Source organism: Oncorhynchus mykiss, chromosome 27 (assembly GCF_057628025.1).
Source record: "Oncorhynchus mykiss isolate SJ-2025 chromosome 27, ASM5762802v1, whole genome shotgun sequence".
Taxonomy (NCBI): Eukaryota; Metazoa; Chordata; class Actinopteri; order Salmoniformes; family Salmonidae; genus Oncorhynchus; species Oncorhynchus mykiss.
Window position 1 is genome coordinate 30252490 of NC_143048.1, and position 24228 is coordinate 30276717.

Sequence of the window (24228 nt, forward strand, 5' to 3'; positions counted from 1 at the left end):
CGCAGAAAACGGAGCGATTTGTCCTAAACAAATAATCTTTCAGGAAAAACTGAACATTTGCTATCTGAGAGTCTCCTCATTGAAAACATCTGAAGTTCTTCAAAGGTAAATGATTTTTTTGAATGCTTTTCTGTTTTTTTGTGTAAATGTTGCCAGCTGAATGCTAATGCTAAATGCTACGTTAGCCATCAATACTGTTACACAAATGCTTGTTTTGCAATGGTTGAGAAGCATATTTTGAAAATCTGAGATGACAGTGTTGTTAACAAAAGGCTAAGCTTGAGAGCTAGCATATTTATTTCATTTCATTTGCGATTTTCATGAATAGTTAACGTTGCGTTATGGTAATGAGCTTGAGTCTGTATTCACGAACCCGGATCCGGGATGGGGAGATCAGAAAGGTTAACGTCCCATCCGAAAGACGGCACCCTACACAGGGCAGTGTCCCCAATCATTGCCCTGGGGCATTGGGATATTTTTTTAGACCAGAGGAAAAAGTGCCTACTGGCCCTCCAACACCACTTCCAGCAGCATCTGGTCTTCCATCCAGACACTGACCAGGACCAACCCTGCTTAGCTTCAGAAGCAAGCCAGCAGTGGTATGCAGGGTGGTATGCTGCTGGCATAAAAATGTGCCCAGAGGTGAAAGGTGCCCAGAGGTGCCCAGAGTAAATGGCCTGCTCCTCAGTCCCAGTTGCTAATATATGCATTTTATTATTAGTATTGGATAGAAAACACTCTGAAGTTCAACTAGTGAACGTAACACGCCAATGTATACTGAGAGTTTTTTATATAAATATGAACTTTATCAAACAAAACATACATGTATTGTATAACATGAAGTCCTATGCGTGTCATCTGATGAAGATCATCAAAGGTTAGTGATTAATTTTTATCTCTATTTGTGCTTTTTGTGACTCCTCTCTTTGGCTGGAAACCTGTGGTGACCTAACATAATCGTTTGTGGTGCTTTCGCTGTAAAAGCCTATTTGAAATCGGACACTGTGGTGGGATTAACCTTTTTGGTATAGGGGGCAGCATTTTCACTTTTGGATGCCCAGAGTGAACTGCCCCCTACTCTGTCCCAGATGCTAATATATGCATATTATTATCAGTATTGGATAGAAAACACTCTGACGTTTCTAAAACTGTTTGAATGATGTCTGTGAGTATAACAGAACTCATATGACAGGCGAAAACCTGAGAAAAATCCAACCAGGAAGTGGGACATCTGAGGTTTGTAGTTTTGCAAAGCTTGGCCTAACGAATACACATTGAGATATGGATAAAGTTGCACTTCCTACGGCTTCCACTAGATGTCAACCGTCTTTAGAAACTGGTTTGAGGATTCTACTATAAAGGAGGGGCTCATAAGAGCTCGTTGAGTCAGTGGTCTGGCAGAGAGCCTTGGTCTCATGACGCACGCTCCCGACAGAGTTACCTCTCGTTCCAGTGCTTTTCTGAAGACAAAGTCATTCTCCGGTTGGAACATTATTGATGTTTTATGTTAAAAACATCCTAAAGATTGATTCCATACATCGTTTGACATGTTTCTAAAGGACTGTAACAGAACTTTTCAAGTTTTTGTCTGGATGAAGTGCCTGCGCCTCATGAAGATGGATTACTGGGCTGAACACGCTAACAACAAGTGGCTATTTGGACATAAATGATGGAACTTTATGGAACAAATCCATGATTTATTGTCGAACTGGGATTCCTGGGAGTGCCTTCTGATGAAGATCATCAAAGGTAAGTGAATATTTATGGTGTTGTTTCTAACTTTGTTGATTCCAAAATGGCGGATATTCCTCTGGCTGTTTGAGTTCTGAGCGCCGTTCTCAGATGATGCTTTTTCCGTAAAGTTTTTTTGAAATCTGACACAGCGGTTGCATTAAGGAGAAGTCTATCTTTAATTCTGTGAAAAACACTTGTATCTTTTATCAATGTTTATTATGAGTATTTCTGCAAAATCACAGGATGTTTTGGAATCAAAACGTTACTCCACGTAAGGCGCCAACTGAGCCAACAAAATCACGTAAACTGAGATGTTTGGATATAAATATGAATATTATCAAACAAAACATACATGTATTGTGTAACATGATGTCCTATGAATGTCATCTGATGAAGATCATCAAAGGTTAGTGATTAATTTTATCTATATTTCTGCTTTTTGTGACTCCTATCTTTGGCTGGAAAAAATGGCTGTGTTTTTTCGACTTGGCTATGACCTAACATATGTTGTGCTTTAGCTGTAAAGCATTTTTTAAATTGGACACGATGGGTAGATTAACAAGATGTTTATCTTTCATTTGCTGTATTGGACTTGTTAATGTGTGAAAGTTACATATTTCAAAAAAATATTTTTGAATTTCAGCGGAATGTTGTCGAGGAAGGTTAACAACAAGATTACCTTTAAAACTATATAAGAGACATGTATGTTTTAATTATGAGATTTCTGTTGTTTTGAATTTGGCGCCCTGCACCTTCACTGGCTGTTGTCATATCGATCCCATTAACGGGATTGCAGCCCTAAGAAGTTTTAAGGTCTTACCACGGGAGAAGGCCACGGAGCCGACCAGCAGCTGGAGGACGCCGCCTGCCACCACAGCCCAGGGCAGGACCAGCACGCCCAGCGGGGCCCGGTCCCCCATGGATGCCGTGATAGAGAAGACAGCGAGGACAGAGCAGGCGTGACCTAACACCTCTGCGTCAGCATACCTGGAGTAGCCCAGGTAGGGAGCTTGGCTGTGTCTGTCGTGGGGACGGAGAGTCAGGCTGCTGACACGCGTCACCAGGGCCTTGAACACGCCCTCCCCCGTAGGAATCCTTTTGGCCGAGACGTTGTTGTAGGAGGTGACCAGTAACATCACGGCTGACACAACAAAGATGGCTGCCTGGACGCCCTGCGCCCCAGACTGGAAGGAGAGGGAGGGCTGGGCTGCAAGGGCGATAGTATACGCCACGTAGAACAGCTGGTAGAGACCCTCAGCTAGACTCTTCTGACAGCTGAACAGAGCCAGGATGAAGAATAGAACAGCGAAGACAACGGGAAAGGGGATAGGGGAGGAGGTGTGGATGGAGAAGGCTGTGAGGAGAGCGCTGTAGCCCTCAGCAAAGCGCAGGATGGAGGTGAAGCCGTAGAAGGTGGCGGTCAGGGAGTCCATGGATCTGTAGGAGAGGACACACACAACTAGCTGGAATACAGCAGCCGTCCAAAGCCAGGGGACGTGACCCGGGGCGAGTTGAGGAACCACAGCCAGTAGGGGGCAGGCTATTACACTAGCAGACAGCAGATTCATCACCAGGCCTACAGGCACCACGTCGTTACAGTCCTCTGGAGCTCTGACCCCTGACCCCTGACCCCCTGCCCTTCTTCTCAGCCCTGTACCAGGAGCCTCCACCCTTCCCTGGGTGATAAAGGAGAGCAGGCGGCCACAGCCGAAGTAAGCCCCCACCAGGGTGACCAGCAGGTAGCAGGCGGCCGTGGCAGACTGGCCGAACCCCGGGGAGGAGAGGCCGGCGATCTGGTGCCCACAGGCCAGGCTGATAGACAGGGAGATGATTAACAGGACCACCTACAATACAACAATACAACTTTATTTTCCATATGTTACAGCAAACAATGTAAAATGTGTCTTCTATTCGATTCTCAACTCCATTCAAATTGATAGACAGCTAGCTAGCTAGCTATATAGATAGAAAGATACAGATGTAGGATCCTAATTTATTCACTCTGTTATTGTTGCGAATTTTCCTGCACAACAGGATTCACCTAACTTCACAGAAAACCTGCATCAACACTTGGTTATGTTAGAGTTTTTCTCAATCGCTTTGGCTCAATTTTCGAATGACAATTTTTTTTCTCCAAAACAATAAGTTCAAATCTCTGAACAATTAGTTTCTTGCTCACACCAGATTTGAATTTCTTATTAATTTAAGCAAATTGCATGTTTTTTTGCACGTGTGCACAAGAGTAAGTACAATTGTCTACAATTTGCATAATAACTACATGCACATGACTGATCAAAACCGATGAGTTGATTCTCAGTGAAATTGTCATAATCTTCACAACTTCTAAACATTATTTCATCATGTGAGCCATCACATGCAAAATTATCCATTAAATTATCAAAATCTGTCAGGCATACATGTATATTCCATAAATATCTATGACATGGAATGTTTGTGATAAGAGTCCCTGATGAAATCAGAGTCTCAATTGTAGACCATGTCATAAACCATGGTCTGGCAATGGAAGAGGCTGGTCGGAGAGCACAGGCTAATGTAAACAGGTTCACAGTGTCATCAGTTGTGCAAACATTCCGTAGGGAAAACAGCATCTCATTCACAACAATACAGCAACTATTGTAAAGGTAAATGCAAGTCTGAAAATCACAATGTACCATAAGATATGTATGAGGAATATACAGTAATACAGTACAATTTGAATACAATATACTATCTGTAACATGATCTCTTTGTGAATCCTACATGTCATATATAGGACTGCACAACGACCTCATGCTGATGGCAGAGCAGCTCTACATGTCATATATAGGACTGCACAATGACCTCATGCTGGTGGCAGAGCAGCTCTACATGTCATATATAGGACTGCACAACGACCTCATGTTGGTGGCAGAGCAGCTCTACATGTCATATATAGGACTGCACAACGACCTCATGTTGATGACAGAGCAGCTCTACATGTCATATATAGGACTGCACAATGACCTCATGCTGGTGGCAGAGCAGCTCTACATGTCATATATAGGACTGCACAATGACCTCATGCTGGTGACAGAGCAGCTCTACATGTCATATATAGGACTGCACAATGACCTCATGCTGGTGGCAGAGCAGCTCTACATGTCATATATAGGACTGCACAACAACCTCATGCTGATGGCAGAGCAGCTCTACATGTCATATATAGGACTGCACAACAACCTCATGCTGATGGCAGAGCAGCTCTACATGTCATATATAGGACTGCACAACAACCTCATGCTGGTGACAGAGCAGCTCTACATGTCATATATAGGACTGCACAACAACCTCATGCTGATGGCAGAGCAGCTCTACATGTCGTATATAGGACTGCACAACGACCTCTACATGTCATATATAGGACTGCACAATGACCTCATGCTGGTGACAGAGCAGCTCTACGTATCATATATAGGACTGCACAACAACCTCATGCTGATGGCAGAGCAGCTCTACATGTCGTATATAGGACTGCACAACAACCTCATGCTGATGGCAGAGCAGCTCTACATGTCATATATAGGACTGCACAACAACCTCATGCTGATGGCAGAGCAGCTCTACATGTCATATATAGGACTGCACAACAACCTCATGCTGGTGGCAGAGCAGCAGTATTCAGTCATCAGCAAGAACAAGACATTTGCAACATGGTCATAGTCAACAATTCCATCAGGCTAAGAAATCTAAAGTGCAATCATAAATGACAACAATATCTTCGCAAATATCAATTCTGTCAGCATTTCCACTATAGACCGTTTTGGAAAAAAGTCAAATGACTATGAAACAACTCTACAAGGTGCCATTTGAGAGGAACAGTGACAGAGTGAAGTATGTCCAGGTAAACCATTGGGTTGCACATGGTATATTGTACAGAGAGTTTTACTGTACTTCAATGATGCCTGTACAGTGCATTGTGAAAGTATTCGGCCCCCTTGAACTTTGCGACCTTTTGCCACATTTCAGGCTTCAAACATAAAGATATAAAACTGTATTTTTTTGTGAAGAATCAACAACAAGTGGGACACAATCATGAAGTGGAACGACATTTATTGGATATTTCAAACTTTTTTAACAAATCAAAAACTGAACAATTGGGCGTGCAAAATTATTCAGCCCCCTTAAGTTAATACTTTGTAGCGCCACCTTTTGCTGCGATTACAGCTGTAAGTCGCTTGGGGTATGTCTCTATCAGTTTTGCACATCGAGAGACTGACATTTTTCCCATTCCTCCTTGCAAAACAGCTCGAGCTCAGTGAGGTTGGATGGAGAGCATTTGTGAACAGCAGTTTTCAGTTCTTTCCACAGATTCTCGATTGGATTCAGGTCTGGACTTTGACTTGGCCATTCTAACACCTGGATATGTTTATTTTTGAACCATTCCATTGTAGATTTTGCTTTATGTTTTGGATCATTGTCTTGTTGGAAGACAAATCTCCGTCCCAGTCTCAGGTCTTTTGCAGACTCCATCAGGTTTTCTTCCAGAATGGTCCTGTATTTGGCTCCATCCATCTTCCCATCAATTTTAACCATCTTCCCTGTCCCTGCTGAAGAAAAGCAGGCCCAAACCATGATGCTGCCACCACCATGTTTGACAGTGGGTATGTTGTGTTCAGGGTGATGAGCTGTGTTGCTTTTACGCCAAACATAACATCTTGCATTGTTGCCAAAAAGTTCAATTTTGATTTCATCTGACCAGAGCACCTTCTTCCACATGTTTGGTGTGTCTCCCAGGTGGCTTGTGGCTACCTTTAAACGACACTTTTTATGGATATCTTTAAGAAATGGCTTTCTTCTAGCCACTCTTCCATAAAGGCCAGATTTGTGCAATATACGACTGATTGTTGTCCTATGGACAGAGTCTCCCACCTCAGCTGTAGATCTCTGCAGTTCATCCAGAGTGATCATGGGCCTCTTGGCTGCATCTCTGATCAGTCTTCTCCTTGTATGAGCTGAAAGTTTAGAGGGACGGCCAGGTCTTGGTAGATTTGCAGTGGTCTGATACTCCTTCCATTTCAATATTATCGCTTGCACAGTGCTCCTTGGGATGTTTAAAGCTTGGTAAATCTTTTTGTATCCAAATCCGACTTTAAACTTCTTCACAACAGTATCTCGGACCTGCCTGGTGTGTTCCTTGTTCTTCATGATGCTCTCTGCGCTTTTAACGGACCTCTGAGACTATCACAGTGCAGGTGCATTTATACGGAAACTTGATTACACACAGGTGGATTGTATTTATTATCCTTAGTCATTTAGGTCAACATTGGATCATTTAGAGATCCTCACTGAACTTCTGGAGAGAGTTTTCTGCACTGAAAGTAAAGGGGCTGAATAATTTTGCACGCCCAATTTTTCAGTTTTTGATTTGTTAAAAAAGTTTGAAATATCCAATAAATGTCGTTCCACTTCATGATTGTGTCCCACTTGTTGTTGATTCTTCACAAAAAAATACAGTTTTATATCTTTATGTTTGAAGCCTGAAATGTGACAAAAGGTCGCAAAGTTCAAGGGGGCCAAATACTTTCGCAAGGCACTGTATATACTTCTTGAAATTTGTAGATACCCATAAGAACAGAAAGAATGTCTACTTTACTAAACTGTCTGATTCTAGAATAGGCTATGTAAAACTAACTTTATATTTTGTTTCTGTGTTACTATATAGAGCATAATGGAGCTGGAAGGGCATGAAATTACCCACATTCTTGTTTTTGTGAACGAAGCTGGGTTCAATCTGGCCAAAGGCAGGAGACGTGGCTGCAATCTCATTGGACACCGAGCCCCAATTGCCACACCAGGCCAATATTATAATGTGTGCTGCCATTTCTGAGAATGGTGAGAGCACACATATTCCACACATTGGGCCCTATCACACCCAACTTCTCCTGGCCTTCCTAAATACACTTTACAGAGACCTAATACCAGAACACGAAAGAGGTTTAGCTAGACCAGATTTGCCAAATTATGTAATTGTGTGGAATAATGTCAGCTTCTATCGAACCAACATTGTTAGTGAAAGGTTTGCTGCGCATGAAAGGATAACAATGGAGTTCTTCCACCATCCTCCCCATTCCTGAATCCAATAGAAGAGTTTTGTTCAGCATGGAGGTGGAAAGTATATGCCTATCGGGCACAAGATCAGATGTCTCTGTTAGATGCCATGAATGCTGCTTCTGAGGACATCACAGGCGATCTTTGCAGAGGATGGTTGTGCCACGCAAGGAGATTTTTCCCCCGGTGCATCACAAGGGAAAACATCAGATGTGATGTTGACGAAAATCTCTGGCCAGACCAACAAGAGTGACAGGATGTCCACCAAGAAGATAGGTACTTGTAGTGTTACGTACTGTGAGGAGGTACAATTTATTATTTTTTTACAGAACTACGCAGGTTTTTTCATTGTTGCAGGTTTTTTTTTTGGGGGGGGGGGGGCATTTTGTGGCTAATTTGCTATTCACTATACATGTAAGAAATATGTAAAAATGGACATGCAAATGTGAATTTTCTGTTACAAAAATGTACTGTTTACATACAAATGTGTATATCCTTTAAATTTTGGCGGCATTGGCCAATTTACTGTCACAATAACTAGGTTTTGAAGCATGAGTTAAATGTTTTGGGTGAGTTACACATTTTTCAGACATGCAATAGAGTTGTGATGTCCCATAAAACAGTGGTGGCAATTGCACTTAGAGTTCAGAGAATGTTAAGACTGTTAAAAAAAATGAGCCAAAGCGATTGAGAAAAACAAACAATAATGCACTTTTCATGCAGCCTAATGTTGGCCAGCTAATAGCCTAACCACCGATAAAGGAACATTACATCGGAGGAACTGTTTAAATGGACTGAATGTTAAAATCCTGTTGCTGCAGTTATGAGTCATTTCCCTGCAACAAAACTGGTCAAATTAAGAGTGTACATCTGTAGATATATACAGTGCATTGCGAAAGTATTCGGCCCCCTTGAACTTTGCGACCTTTTGCCACATTTCAGGCTTCAAACATAAAGATATAAAACTGTATTTTTTTGTGAAGAATCAACAACAAGTGGGACACAATCATGAAGTGGAACGACATTTATTGGATATTTCAAACTTTTTTAACAAATCAAAAACTGAAAAATTGGGCGTGCAAAATTATTCAGCCCCCTTAAGTTAATACTTTGTAGCGCCACCTTTTGCTGCGATTACAGCTGTAAGTCGCTTGGGGTATGTCTCTATCAGTTTTGCACATCGAGAGACTGACATTTTTTCCCATTCCTCCTTGCAAAACAGCTCGAGCTCAGTGAGGTTGGATGGAGAGCATTTGTGAACAGCAGTTTTCAGTTCTTTCCACAGATTCTCGATTGGATTCAGGTCTGGACTTTGACTTGGCCATTCTAACACCTGGATATGTTTATTTTTGAACCATTCCATTGTAGATTTTGCTTTATGTTTTGGATCATTGTCTTGTTGGAAGACAAATCTCCGTCCCAGTCTCAGGTCTTTTGCAGACTCCATCAGGTTTTCTTCCAGAATGGTCCTGTATTTGGCTCCATCCATCTTCCCATCAATTTTAACCATCTTCCCTGTCCCTGCTGAAGAAAAGCAGGCCCAAACCATGATGCTGCCACCACCATGTTTCACAGTGGGGATGGTGTGTTCAGGGTGATGAGCAGTGTTGCTTTTACACCAAACATAACATCTTGCATTGTTGCCAAAAAGTTCAATTGTGATTTCATCTGACCAGAGCACCTTCTTCCACATGTTTGGTGTGTCTCCCAGGTGGCTTGTGGCTACCTTTAAACGACACTTTTTATGGATATCTTTAAGAAATGGCTTTCTTCTAGCCACTCTTCCATAAAGGCCAGATTTGTGCAATATACGACTGATTGTTGTCCTATGGACAGAGTCTCCCACCTCAGCTGTAGATCTCTGCAGTTCATCCAGAGTGATCATGGGCCTCTTGGCTGCATCTCTGATCAGTCTTCTCCTTGTATGAGCTGAAAGTTTAGAGGGACGGCCAGGTCTTGGTAGATTTGCAGTGGTCTGATACTCCTTCCATTTCAATATTATCGCTTGCACAGTGCTCCTTGGGATGTTTAAAGCTTGGTAAATCTTTTTGTATCCAAATCCGACTTTAAACTTCTTCACAACAGTATCTCGGACCTGCCTGGTGTGTTCCTTGTTCTTCATGATGCTCTCTGCGCTTTTAACGGACCTCTGAGACTATCACAGTGCAGGTGCATTTATACGGAAACTTGATTACACACAGGTGGATTGTATTTATCATCCTTAGTCATTTAGGTCAACATTGGATCATTTAGAGATCCTCACTGAACTTCTGGAGAGAGTTTGCTGCACTGAAAGTAAAGGGGCTGAATAATTTTGCACGCCCAATTTTTCAGTTTTTGATTTGTTAAAAAAGTTTGAAATATCCAATAAATGTCGTTCCACTTCATGATTGTGTCCCACTTGTTGTTGATTCTTCACAAAAAAATACAGTTTTATATCTTTATGTTTGAAGCCTGAAATGTGACAAAAGGTCGCAAAGTTCAAGGGGGCCGAATACTTTCGCAAGGCACTGTATGTAGATAGATATGATAGATACTGTAGATAATTACACACACCTCTCTCTGGAGGACAGATACTGTAGCCAGTATGAGGAAGGCCAGGGTGAAGGCTGCTAGGCCAGGGACCAAAGAGGACCTCAGCTCTGTAGTCCCCACCAACCCCTCCCCAACGAGCAGGTAGACCAGTCCAGACCCACACCACAAGGCTGACACGGTCAGACACACACTGGAGAACAACTGGGACTGGGACAGGCTGCGACGCACCCCTAGTGGGAGGGAGGGAGGGAGGGAGGGAGGGAGGGAGGGAGGGAGGGAGGGAGGGAGGGAGGGAGGGAGGGAGGGAGGGAGGGAGGGAAAAACATTTATTGATCTCTGGCTAATACCACGTTCAAACACACAGTCAATACAATGAAATCATGAATGCATGCCTTAGTCCACGTTAGCATAGTTAATGGTGCTCCGCCATTTCCTGGATGCTAGAATTCTAATTGTTTGCCTAATATTTGTTTATATGACAAAACAAGAAATGTATAGTGTAGAGAATCATGTGTCCATCTAAACCAATATGTTCAATATATTGCATTTAAAGCTGTTTGACGCTGGTGAACAAAACCGAAAGAAAGAGACGCAACAACAAAACTCAAGAAATGGAAGCATAGAAATAGTGCACATAGAAAGGGTAACAGAGTATGGTTAACATTTATATGAGTAATAAACAGTAGGTAGGCTACCAGAGTATGCCAAAAGGGAAGCGATGATGAGCAGCAGCACCCCCAGTGCAGTATGGGGGATGAAGTCTTTGTCAGGAGAGCTGCCATAGTTATTCACCAACAGCAGCAGAGAACCTGTAGGAGAAACCAACAGAAAAGGTAAAAGTACAGCAGGCTTTAGACCAAACCAACTCAGAAAAAGAGCCAATTGTTTGACAAGAACCCATGAACACAGATCCAAGTTTCTGTACCGCAACTTGACTGAAGCACCTGACCACTTTCACTCAAATCCACAATGGGGGAGCAAACATGTTGCCTCGTGATTGGTCAACATACGCACAATTAGTAGCCTGTGGCCTATGGTCGAATTCCTGTGCGACTATATGCGTGTGCATTGTATTGCATTCAAACTTTGGTTGGCTAGGCTACCTAGGCCTTTTCAATCCAAAATGATTGACAGGAAAAATTAAATCAACTAAAAGTGATGACATACAGTACCAGTCAGAAAGTTTTTCTTTATTTTACTATTTTCTCCATTGTAGAATATTAGTGAAGACATCAAAACTATGAAATCATGTAATTACAAAAATGTGTTAAACAATTCAAAATATATTTTATATTTGAGATTCTTCAAAGTAGCCACAAAGCCACAAAGTAGCCACCTTGATGACAGCTTGCACTCTCTTGGCATTCTTTCAACCAGCTTCTTGAGGAGTGCTTTTCCAACAGTCTTGAATGAGTTCCCACATATACTGAGCACTTGTTGGCTGCTTTCCTTCCCTCTGCAGTCCAACTCATCCCAAACCATCATAATTAGGTTGAGGTTGGGTGATTATGGAGGCCAGGTCATCTGATGCAGCACTACATTCACTCTCCTTCATGGTAAAATAGCCCTTACACAGCCTGGAGGTGTGTTGGGTCATTGTTCTGTTGAAAAATAAATGATAGTCCCACTAAGCGCAAACCAGATGGAATGGCGTATCACTGAAGAATGCTGTGGTAGCCATGCTGCTTAAGTGTGCCTTAAATTGTAAATGAATGTGTCACCAGCAAAGCACTCCCACACCATCACACCACTTCCTCCATGATTCACAGTGAGAACCACACATGCAGAGATCATCCGTTCACCTACTCTGCATCCCACAAAGACACGGCGGTTGGAAAAATAAACTCATCAGACCAAATGACAGATTTCCACCTGTCTAATGTCCATTGCTTGTGTTTCTTTGCCCAAGCAAGTCTCTTCTTATTATTGGTGTCCTTTAGTAGCGGTTTCTTTGCAGCAATTTGACCACAAAGGCCTGATTCATTCAGTCTCCTCTTAACAGTTGATGATGAGATGTGTCTGTTACCAGAACTCTGTGAAGCATTTATTTGGGCTGCAATTTCTGAGGTTGAAAACTTAAATTAACTTATGCTCTGCAGCAGAGGTAACTCTGGGTCTTCCATTCCTGTGGCCGTCCTTATGAGAGACAGTTTCATCATAGTGCTTTGTGGTTTTTGCGCCTGCACTTCAAGAAACTTTCAAAGTTCTTGAAACGTTCCGCATTGACTGACCTTCATGTCTTAAAGTAATGATGGACTGTCATTTCTCTTTGCTTATTTGAGCTGTTCTTGCCATAATATGGACTTTGTCTTTTGCCAAATAGGGCTAGCTTCTGTTAACCAACCCTACCATGTCACAACACAACTGATTGGCTCAAATGCATTAAGAAGGAAAGAAATTCCACAAATTAACTTTTAACAAGATACAACTGTTAATTGAAATGTATTCCTAATAAGATAATTATGTTCTCCAGGTACAGCACCAAATGTAATTATATTACTCTCAGTCTGCAAACCAGAATTTGTAAGATACAGGTCGAATGAAACAGATGGAGGCCCAGCTAAATAGTCAAAAAGGTTTATTCACGGAACGTTCTGAAGTCAAGAATACAAAACAATTCATTTAATACTGACTTCTCACGCCCACACATTCACACAGCCATACGCACACACACACACAAACAGACACACATACACACATACCCACACACACATGCACACAAACCGAGACACACACATGTCCTGCTACACACACTGTCTGTCTCACTACCTAGCCGACAGAGAAAGTGACTTTGTCCTTGAGACGTACTCCCCGTTCTCTCCCAAATCTCTAGTCAGGTCAGCACCGAGCTCAGACAGTCTGTTTAAAATACCAAAGGCATATTGTTTTACCCTAATTCTGACTAGGACTACACATTTATTGATTATGATTTTATACATTCTAATCAATTCCATACAATTATATGTTTCAGGGCGGAATATTCTAATCATTCAATTAACAGACAATTTTCACCTATCAATTCCAGGTGACTACCTCATGAAGCTGCTTGAGAGAATGCCAAGCGTGTGCAAATCTGTTATCAAGGCAAAGGGAGGCTACTTTGAAGAATCTCAAATATAAAATATATTTAGATTTGTTTAACACTTTTTTGGTTACTACATGATTCCATATGTGTTATTTCATAGTTTTGTCTTCACTATTATTCTACAATTTAGAAAATAGTAAGAATAAAGAAAAACCCTGGAATGAGTAGGTGTGTCCAAACTTTTGACTGGTACAGTAGATTAAACTGTGTTAATGCACCAGTAATTGTTTTATTACAGATTTATATAGGCCTATGATGCAGCCCTGTTAGTTGTATTGTCTAATCGCAGTTATCTGTGTAATGGAAACCCCTGTTAGTCTTGCTTTAAAATGTTATACAAATGAACAAGTACATCAAGTAGTTCAGACAGAGTTTTCACTCTCCCTAGGGCCAGGAGTTTTTTCAGGAGTTTTTTTTTATTACTATGTGACCTGGTTAGAACAACTCTGGTCCTATCATTTCCAAAATGAACCCTTTTACAACTGATTACTCACTATGTCATATAGAGGTCGACCGATTAATCGGAATGGGCGATTAATTAGGACCGATTTCAAGTTTTCATAACAATCGTAAATCTGTATTTTTGGACACCGATTTGGCCGATTTTTTAAATGTTTTATATATATATTTTTACACCTTTATTAACTAGGCAAGTCAGTTAAGAACACATTCTTATTTTCAATGATGGCCTAGGAACAGTGGGTTAACTGCCTTGTTCAGGGGCACAACGACAGATTTTTACCTTGTCAGCTCAGGGATTCAATCTTGCAACCTTACAGTTAACTAGTCCAATGCTCTAACCACCTGCCTCTCATTGCACTCCACGAGGAGCGTGCCTGTTACGCAAATTTGGTAAGAAGCTAGGTAAGTTGCTAGCTAGCATTAAACTTACCTTATAAAAAACAATCAATCAATCATAATCACTAGTTAATTACACATGGTTGATGATATTACTAGTTTATCTAGCGTGTCCTGCGTTGCATATAATCGATGTGGTGCGCATTTGTGAAAAAGGACTGTCGTTGCTCCAACATGTACCTAACCATAAACATCAATGCCTTTCTTAAAATCAATACACTAGTATATATTTTTAAACCTGCATATTTAGTTAATATTGCCTGCTAACATGAATTTATTTTAACTAGGTCAATTGTGTCACTTCTCTTGCAACAGAGTCAGAGTATATGCAGCAGTTTGGGCCGCCTGGCTCGTTGCGAACTGTGTGAAGACTATTTATTCCTAACAAAGACAGCCAACTTCGTTAAACAGGGGATGATTTAACAAAAGCATATTTGCGAAAAAAGCACAATCGTTGCACGACTGTACCTAACCATAAACATCAATGCCTTTCTTAAAATCAATACACAGAAGCATATATTTTTAAACCTGCATATTTAGCTAAAAGAAATCCAGGTTATCAGGCAATATTAACCAGGTGAAATTGTGCCACTTCTCTTGCGTTCATTGCACGCAGAGTTAGGGTATATGCAACAGTTTGGGCTGCCTGGCTCGTTGCGAACTACTTTGCCAGAATTTTAAGTAATTATGACATAACATTGAAGGTTGTACAATGTCATCACGTTGGCCTGTGGGTAAGGTTTATGACCCTCCCCATAAATACCTTTCTCCCTTCCCTCTCTCTTGACTCTACAGAGGGACTCTTGAATAGCCTTTGTTAAACATAGAGAGTCTGGGAACATCAAACAAGTGGAGGGAAAGGAACCATATTTTGGTAATAGAACCAGTTGAAAATATGCGTTGTTACTTAATGAATATGATGTCAGTTCGGTTGTCATCTGAGACATTATGACCGATGACAGGACGACCTAAACTGTATCTGGGAAAGTCTACACATTATAGTTATCAGATACACATGGAATTGTTGTGCAATTTAAATGTTTAAATATACAATTATTTGTGAAAAGGTTAAATGTAATTTTAGCTGAGAAATGAGAGATTTGGGTTTTCATAAGGTTAGGGCTCTGCTCAATCAGTGGCCCGCCCCTGTGAAGAGACATGGGTTATAAACTATGAAACACACCCTTCTCCCTCCACTATATAAGCCCTTGATAAAAATGTAACATCTGTTCCGGGTACATTAGGACAACGGTCCAATGTCAGAAGGATTCAGATAATAACTACAGAACGAAGCCAACCTCAGCGTGAGCTTTGGTTGCGAATGGTATGAACTTTGAACTCTTATTCGCTACAGAAGTGATACCTCCTAGCCGTTGAGTTAGCAGCGCCCGCTGTAAACGTGGGCTAGGAGAGGACAGACAGAGTATCCCGTCTACCACACAACGACGACACTACAACATTTCCCGTTCACCACCAGGGACACTCTTCAAAGGACAAATGACTCTGGAAGGCAACATGGCCTTCCATCTACCACCAACCTATTGAAGCGCAGCTCAGAGTAAATACTTATTGCATTTTCCTTTTCCAAATGGGCGGTAATATAGAATGCATAAGATTCCGCTAGGGACGTTTTCCTTTATGACATAATTTGTAATCAAGGTATGATTCAATCTGTGTATATGTAATTCTGTGTGATTAGTTAGGTATTTAGTAAATAAATAATTAAACCTAATTTTGTATTGCTGATTCAACTTGTTAGCCAGGGTTCGTGAAGATAACCAAGAATTTACAAGAATTTATAAGGTGACGATTAATATTGACTGCTATTGATGTAAAATATTACTAGGTCTTTAAGAGTTTTTTCGGAAGATAACTGCTCTATAAATATTATTTTGTGGTGCCCCGACTTTCTAGTTAATTAAATTTACATGATTAGCTCAATCAGGTAATATTAATTACAGGGAAAGGATTTTATAAAATAGCATGTCATATCACTTAATCCGGCATAGCCAAAGACACGACAACAATGTAACTGCAATATTTAGACTTAGGGATGCCACCCCTTAGATAAAATACGGGACGGTTCCGATTTTCACTGAAATAATAAACGTTTTGTTTTCAAAATGATAGTTTCCGAATTCGACCATATTAATGAACAAAGGCTCGTATTTCTGTGTGTTATTATGTTATAATTAAGTCTATGATTTGATAGAGCAGTCTGACTGAGCGATGGTAGGCAGCAGCAGGCTCGTAAGCATTCAGTTAAACAGCACTTTCGTGCATTTTGCCAGCAGCTCTTCGCAATGCTTCAAGCATTGAGCTGTTTATGATTTCAAGCCTATCAACTCCCAAGATTAGGCTGGTGTAACCGATGTGAAATGGCTAGCTAGTTAGCGGGGTCCGCGCTAATAGCGTTTCAAACATAATTCGCTCTGAGACTTGGAGTAGTTGTTCCCCTTGCTCTGCAAGGGCCACGGATTTTGTGGAGCGATGGGTAACGATGCTTCGAGGGTGGCTGGGTTCGAGCCCAGGTAGGGGCGAGGAGAGGGACGGAAGCTATACTGTTACACTGCCAAAAGTAAAGTGCCTATAAGAACATCCAATAGTCAAAGGTATATGAAATACAAATGGTATAGAGAGAAATCGTCCTATAAATACTATATTAACTACAACCTAAAACCTCTTACCTTGGAATATTGAAGTCTCATGTTAAAAGGAACCACCAGCTTTCATATGTTCTCATGTTCTGAGCAAGAAACATAAACGTTAGCTTTTTTTACATGGCACATATTGCACTTTTACTTTCTTCTCCAACACTTTGTTTTTGCATTATTTAAACCAAATTGAACATGTTTCATTATTTATTTGAGGCTAAATTGATGTTTATTGATGTATTGTATTAATTTCAAATAAGTGTTCATTCAGTATTGTTGTAAATGTCATTATTACAAATAAATAAAAATAATCCGCTTTTTTTGGTCCTCCAATAATCGTTATCGGTATCAGCGTTGAAAAATCATAATCGGTCAACCTCTAATGTCAAATCCCTGCACATGGATTGTCACACAACACAATTCCACAGATGTCTCAAATTTTGAGGGAGCCTGCAATTGGCACGCTGACTGCAGGAATTTCCACCAGAGCTGTTACCAGAGAATGTAATGTTCATTTCTCTACCATAAGCTGCCTCCAACGTTGTTTTAGAGAATTTGGCAGTAAGTCCAACAAGCCTCACAACCGCAGACCACGTGTAAACATGCCACTCCAGAACCTCCACATCTGGCTTCTTCACCAGCGGGATCGTCAGTAACCAGCCACCCGGCAGCTGATGAAACTGGGGGTTTGTGCAACCAAAGAATTTCAGACAGTGTGTATGGCATTGTGTGGGCGAGCGGTTTGCTGATGTCAACATTGTGAACAGAGTGCCCCATGGTGGTGGTGGCGTTATGGTATGGGCAGGCATAAGCTACGGACAACGAACACAATTGCATTTTATCGATGGCAATTTTTATGCAGATTTCCGTAACGAGATCCTGAGGCCCATTGTCGTGCCATTCATCCGCCACCATCACATCACCTCACGCCACTCAGGCTCTCGAGTGGCGCAGCAGTCTAAGGCACTGCATCTCAGAGCTAGAGGCATCACTACAGACACCTTGGTTCGAATCCAGGCTGCATCATAACCGGCTCTGATTGGGAGTCCCATAGGGAGGCGCACAATTGACCCAGCGTCATCCGGGTTTGGCCGGTGTAGGCTGTCATTGTAAATCGTCTGAGATCCCTAAAGATTGGAAAGCTGCCGCGGTCATCCCCCTCTTCAAAGGGGGTGACACCCTAGACCCAAACTGTTACAGACCTATATCCATCCTGCTCTGCCTATCTAAAGTCCTCAAAAGCCAAAGTTAATAAACAGATCACTGACCATTTCGAATCCCACCATACCTTCTCCGCTGTGCAATCTGGTTTCCGAGTTGGTCATGAGTGCACCTCAGCCACGCTCAAGGTACTAAACGATATCATAACCACCATCAATAAAAGACAGTACTGTGCAGCCGTCTTCATCGACCTGGCCAAGGCTTTCGACTCTGTCAATCACCGTATTCTTATCGGCAGACTCAATAGCCTTGTTTTTTCTAATGACTGCCTCGGCTGGTTCACCAACTACTTTGCAGACGGAGTTCAGTGTGTCAAATCGGAGGGCCTGTTGTCCGGACTACTGGCAGTCTCTATGGGGGTACCACAGGGTTCAATTCTCGGGCTGACTCTTTTCTCTGTATATATCAATGATGTCGCTCTTGCTGCGGGCGATTCCCTGATCCACCTCTACGCAGACGACACCATTCTGTACACTTCTGGCCCTTCCTTGGACATTGTGCTAACTAACCTCCAAACGAGCTTCAATGCGATACAACACTCCTTCCGTGGCCTCCAACTGCTCTTAAACGCTAGTAAAACCAAATGCATGCTTTTCAACCGTTCGCTGCCCGCACCAGCCCGCCCGACTAGCATCACTATCCTGGACGGTTCTGACCTAGAATATGTGGACAACTATAAGTACCTAGGTGTCTGGCTAGACTGTAAACTCTCCTTCCAGACTCATATTAAACATCTCCAATCCAAAATCAAATCAAGAATCGGCTTTCTATTTCGCAACAAAGCCCTCCTTCACTCACGCCGCCAAACTTACCCTAGTAAAACTGACTATCCTACCGATCATCGACTTCGGCGATGTCATCTACAAAATAGCTTACAATACTCGACTCAGCAAACTGGATGCAGTGAATCACAGTGCCATCCGTTTTGTTACCAAATCACCTTATACCACCCACCACTGCGACCTGTATGCTTTAGTCGGCTGGCCCTCGCTACATATTCGTCGCCAGACCCACTGGCTCCAAGTCATCTATAAGTCTATGCTAGGTAAAGCTCCGCCTTATCTCAGTTCACTGGTCACGATAACAACACCCACCTGTAGCACACATTCCAGCAGGTATATCTCACTGATCATCCCCAAAGCCAGTGACTGGAACGAATTGAAAAATCGCTGAAGTTGGAGACTTTTATTTCCCTCACCAACTTTAAACATCTGCTATCTGAGCAGCTAACCGATTGCTGCAGCTGTACATAGTCCATCTGTAAATAGCCCACCCAATCTACCTACCTCATCCCCATACTGTTTTTATTTTATTTACTTTTCTGCTCTTTTGTACACCAGTATCTCTACTTGCACATCATCATCTGCTCATTTATCACTCGTGTTAATCTGCTAAATTGTAATTATTGCTCCTATGGCCTATGTATTGCCTACCTCCTCATGCCTTTTGCACACACTGTATATAGACTTTCTTTTTTCTACTGTGTCATTGACTTGTTTATTGTGTTATTGTCTTTTTCATTGTTTACTCCATGTGTTGTTGTCTGTGTCACACTGCTTTGCTTTATCTTGGCCAGGTCGCAGTTGTAAATGAGAACTTGTTCTCAACTAGCCTACCTGGTTAAATAAAGGTGAAATAAATCAAATAAATAAAATAAAATAATTTGTTCTTAACTGACTTGCCTTGCCTAGTTAAATAAAGGTTAAATAAATAAATGTAACAAAAATGTATGTTTCAGCATTATACTCCACAGCCTGTCGTAAGGATCTGTACACAATTCCTGGAAGCTGAAAATTAACCAGATCTTCCATAGCCTGCATACTCACCAGACATTTCGCCCATTGAGCATGTTTGGGATGCTCTGCATCAACATCTACAAGAGCGTGCTCCAGTTCCCGAGAAATTCCAGCAACTTGGCACAGACATTGAAGAGGAGTGGGACAACATTGTACAGGCCACAATCGACAGCCTCATCAACTCTACAGTATGCAAAGGAGATGTGTCGCGCTGCATGAGGCAAATGTTGGTCACACCAAATAAATAATGACTGGTTTTCTGATCCACACCCCTACCTTTTAGTTAAGGAATCTGTGACCAAAATATACATGTGAACACCCCTTCAAATTAGTGGATTCGGCTATTTCAACCACACCTGTTATTGACAGGTGTCTAAAATCGAGCACACAGCCATGCAATCTCCATAGACAAACATTGGCAGTAGAATGGCCTTACTGAAGAGCTCAGTGACTTTCATAGGATGCCTTTTCAACAAGTCAGTTTATAAAATGTCTGCCCTGCTAGAACTGCCCTGGTCAACTGTAAGCGCTGTTATTGTGAAGTGGAAACATCTAGGAGCAACAACAGCTCAGCCACAAAGTGGTAGGCCACACAAGCTCACAGAACGGGACAGCCAAGTGCTGAAGCGTGTAGTGCATAAAAATGGTCTGTCCTTGGTTGCAACACTCACTGCCGAGTTCCAAACTGCCTCTGGAAACAATGTCAGCACAATAATTGTTCGTCAGGAGCTTCATGAAATGGGTTTCCATGGCCAAGCAGCCACACACAAGCCTAAGATCACCATGCGCAATGCCAAGCGTCGGCTGTATGGGTATAAAGCTTGTCGCCATTGGACTCCGGAACAGTGGAAACGCGTTCTACAGAGTGATGAATAACGCTACACCATCTAGCAGTCCGAAGGACGAATCTGGGTTTGGCAAATGCCAGGAAAACACCACCTGTCCGAATGCATAGTGCCAACTGTAAAGTTTGGTGGATGAGGAATAATGTTCTGGGGCTGTTGTTCATGGTTCGGACTAGGCTCCTTAGTTCCAGTGAAGGGAAATCTTAACGCTACAGCATACAATGACATTCTACACGATTCTGTGCTTTCAACTTTGTGGCAACAGTTTGATGAAGGCCCTTTCCTGTTTCAGCATGACAATCCCCTGTGCACAAAGCGAGGTCTATACAGAAATGGTTTGTCAAGATCGGTGTGGAAGAACTTGACTGGCCTGCACAGAGCCCTGACCTAAACCCCATCGAACACCTTTGGGATGAATTGAAACACAGATTGCGAGACAGGCCATATCACTCAACATCAGTGCCCAACCTCACTAATGCTCTTGTGGCTGAATGGAAGCAAGTCCCAGTAGCAATATTCCAACATCTAGTGGAAAGCCTTCCCTGAAGAGTGTTATATCAGCAAAGGCGGGACCAACTCCATATTAATACCCATGATTTTGGAATGAGATGTTCAACGAGCAGTGTCCACATACTGTTGGTCATGTAGTGTATCTGTATTCCCAGTCATGTGAAATCCATAAATTAGGGCCTAATTATCTTATTTAAATTGACTGATTTCCTGATATGAACTGTAACTCAGTAAAATCTTTGAAATTGTTGCATGTTGCATTTATATTTTGGTTCAGTGTATGTTTTCTAAAAACCTTCCAGAGAAGTAATGGCAGTGAAAATTCAGTATCATATCAAATGTTGTATCATACTGTACAACAGCTAACAATCACCGCAGGTATTTGCTGATAGTTGCTGGTTGAAAATACAATCAACACAGGATGTCTTAATCAGCGGGTTTAGTATAAATGAATAGACCAGTTCCAAACCTCTCTGCTAATAACAGCTAGTTTTCAGGTTAGGCTACATTTCCCCCCCATTAGGCTCTTCTTCTCTGGTGAATTGATCACACTGTGGTTAATGCACCACTTTGTTGCCCTTCCACTCCCCACTCAACATTTTTTGCATGAGAATATTTTTTTTGCAAAGAAAAACTAGTTTTGTTTCGTTTTGATCACTTTAATGGAAAACTATTACAGTAAGGTATTTAATTGTTGCCCAGAGATGATTTGATATTGAGATAAGTTGTTTTTTTACAGCTGCATTGGGCCTTTAAAATTCAGGAAATGTATGTATGTATGTACGTACGCCTCTGCTCCTATTTATTTCACAGAAACCTGGGCGTGGTTTGTACTCCAGTTTAGCGGGAAAGGAGAGTATAGCTCCAAGTCCTATGTTAGTCTACTGAAATTGTTTGCTGATCAGTTTTTATCACCTGGCTAATGTGGCATCCCCCAGAGCAGGCTCAACCTGCCCGGCTGCCATGCCATAAATTGTCCATCACTTACTTATCAATGCGGATTAACCAGAAAGATCAGTTTTATGTTTACTGGAATTCTTTACAGTTGTGTTGTTTTCAGTAATAAAAAAATCACCTGGGGCAACTTTAGAGCAAGCTCAACTTTCCAAATACCCAGTTTACTTGCCCCAGGCAATAGGACAACTCCTGAAACAACCAGTCCCTGAAACAACCAGTAGTTTTACCTGCTTACCATCAGAAGGAAAAAAATCCCCACTCTGGGACCTGTGGTGCCATCTCTGCTCATGTCTCTTATTAAGCCATTTTGAGAAAACCAAATAAAAAAATAAGCGAATTAATTTATAATCTACATTAATGTATACTATAATACATATACTATCGTCGCTGTCTGATGAAAACCTCGTATTTCCAAAACAGAAACTTTGTAGGATTTTTTTTCCTCCATATTTTCCCAATAACAAACATGCCACTATTTTGAATAAATGTTCTTGGTCCTAGAGTCATGAAATGTTCAGAGTACATTGAGTTGAGTTACTTCAAATAAATGTACAAAAAATAGAATTGCAACAACGGAGTTCATCAGACAGCGACTATATAAACCTTCACAAAAAAATGTGTGATCACAATATGAGACATATTAGGATAAATAAAACCAAAAATAACAACAAATAAAAGTTCCCACTCCTTTTCTTATCGAATGTGATTCGATTGTCGATCAATGAACTATTATGAAGTCGTCAATAGTTGGTTATCCATGCTAGGTATTGTTTTATGATAAACTTCTCATAGCTCAATAAACTCAATAATATATCGCAATACAGGAATACTTCTTTAGACGGCTTAAAGCTATAAAAAAAAGTATTGGAAATAGAAATGATCAGTCAGAATTCAAAATTTTCATCTGGACTTACCGCCGGAGATCCCGAGGATACCCACGGAGAAATGCAGCGACTCCAGCTCAGCCATCACCCGAGCATCTGATGCACGCGCCACGGAGCGCTGAGGTTATAAATACATTTACGGTTTTCTTACGTCAGTCTCTACCTGTTACAGGACACTGCCGGAGGATAGTCGGGAAAGTTACCTCATAAACAACAACACAGGGACAACAAGAGATCCTTTTTGTCAGAACTATTCAGGAAGTTCTGCCTCGTGAAATGAATTCTATTTTCCAATGCCGTACACTCATGGATATGCACATCGGTGCACGCCTATCTTGTAGCCTGATGTTTGACATGCATTAAATAAACCGACATTTCAAAGCTAGACACATCCTTCTTATCTATGAAAATTATGAACATCTGAAGTTGCAGAAATTTACCCTAGACACCTTTTTTTAATATTGTCTTTTGAAGGGGCAATCTGCGATTGCTACATTCATTTTTAGACTTTTAAATTAATGATATATAGACATTGATTCTTCAGGAATATAGTCTAACTTATACATGTTTTATACGTTTTAATTTAGCTGTAACCCCATCAAAACCAAAAATATATGCTTGTTTTTCTCTATTGTTTGTAAACAATCTATTTTAAGAGTTCATTCCAAAACTCTATTTATACATTTTCAGAAATGTTGGTAAATTAGCTTTTATTGTTTGAAGAAATTATTAAAGAGATTGGTGTGTTTTTACATGATCTAATCATGGCATGGGGTTGTTCAATGACAGGCATATACTGTATTTGTTTAAAATATATCACTTGATGGTTTCATTTCAGAGAGACAAATAATCATGTTTTTTTGCAAAAGGCGTCACTGCAGTCCCTGGTTCGTATCCAGGCTGTATCACAACCGTCCGTGACCGTGAGTCCCATAGGGTGGCGCACAATTGGCCCAGCATCGCCCGGGTTAGGGGAGGACTTGGCCGGGGGGGGGCTTTACTTGGCTCATTGCACTCCAGTGACTCCTTGTGGTGGGTCGGGCACCTGCAGGCTGACTTCAG

The 24228-nt window shown here is 41.5% G+C and overlaps 1 protein-coding gene across 1 annotated transcript in view; it reads right to left on the minus strand.

Moving 5' to 3' along the window:
* The window catches only part of LOC110507151 (uncharacterized), a 33756-nt gene extending 10253 nt beyond the window's left edge, over positions 1 to 23503 (minus strand). The window contains exons 1-4 of the mRNA XM_036965627.2: positions 23197 to 23503; positions 11052 to 11165; positions 10378 to 10586; positions 2555 to 3578 (exon numbers count right to left, since the gene is read on the minus strand). Of these exons, the coding sequence (XP_036821522.1) occupies positions 2555 to 3578; positions 10378 to 10586; positions 11052 to 11165; positions 23197 to 23251 (1402 nt within the window). The 5' untranslated portion in view covers positions 23252 to 23503. The remainder of the gene's footprint in view (positions 1 to 2554; positions 3579 to 10377; positions 10587 to 11051; positions 11166 to 23196) is intronic.
* Between the last annotated feature and the right edge of the window lie 725 nt (positions 23504 to 24228).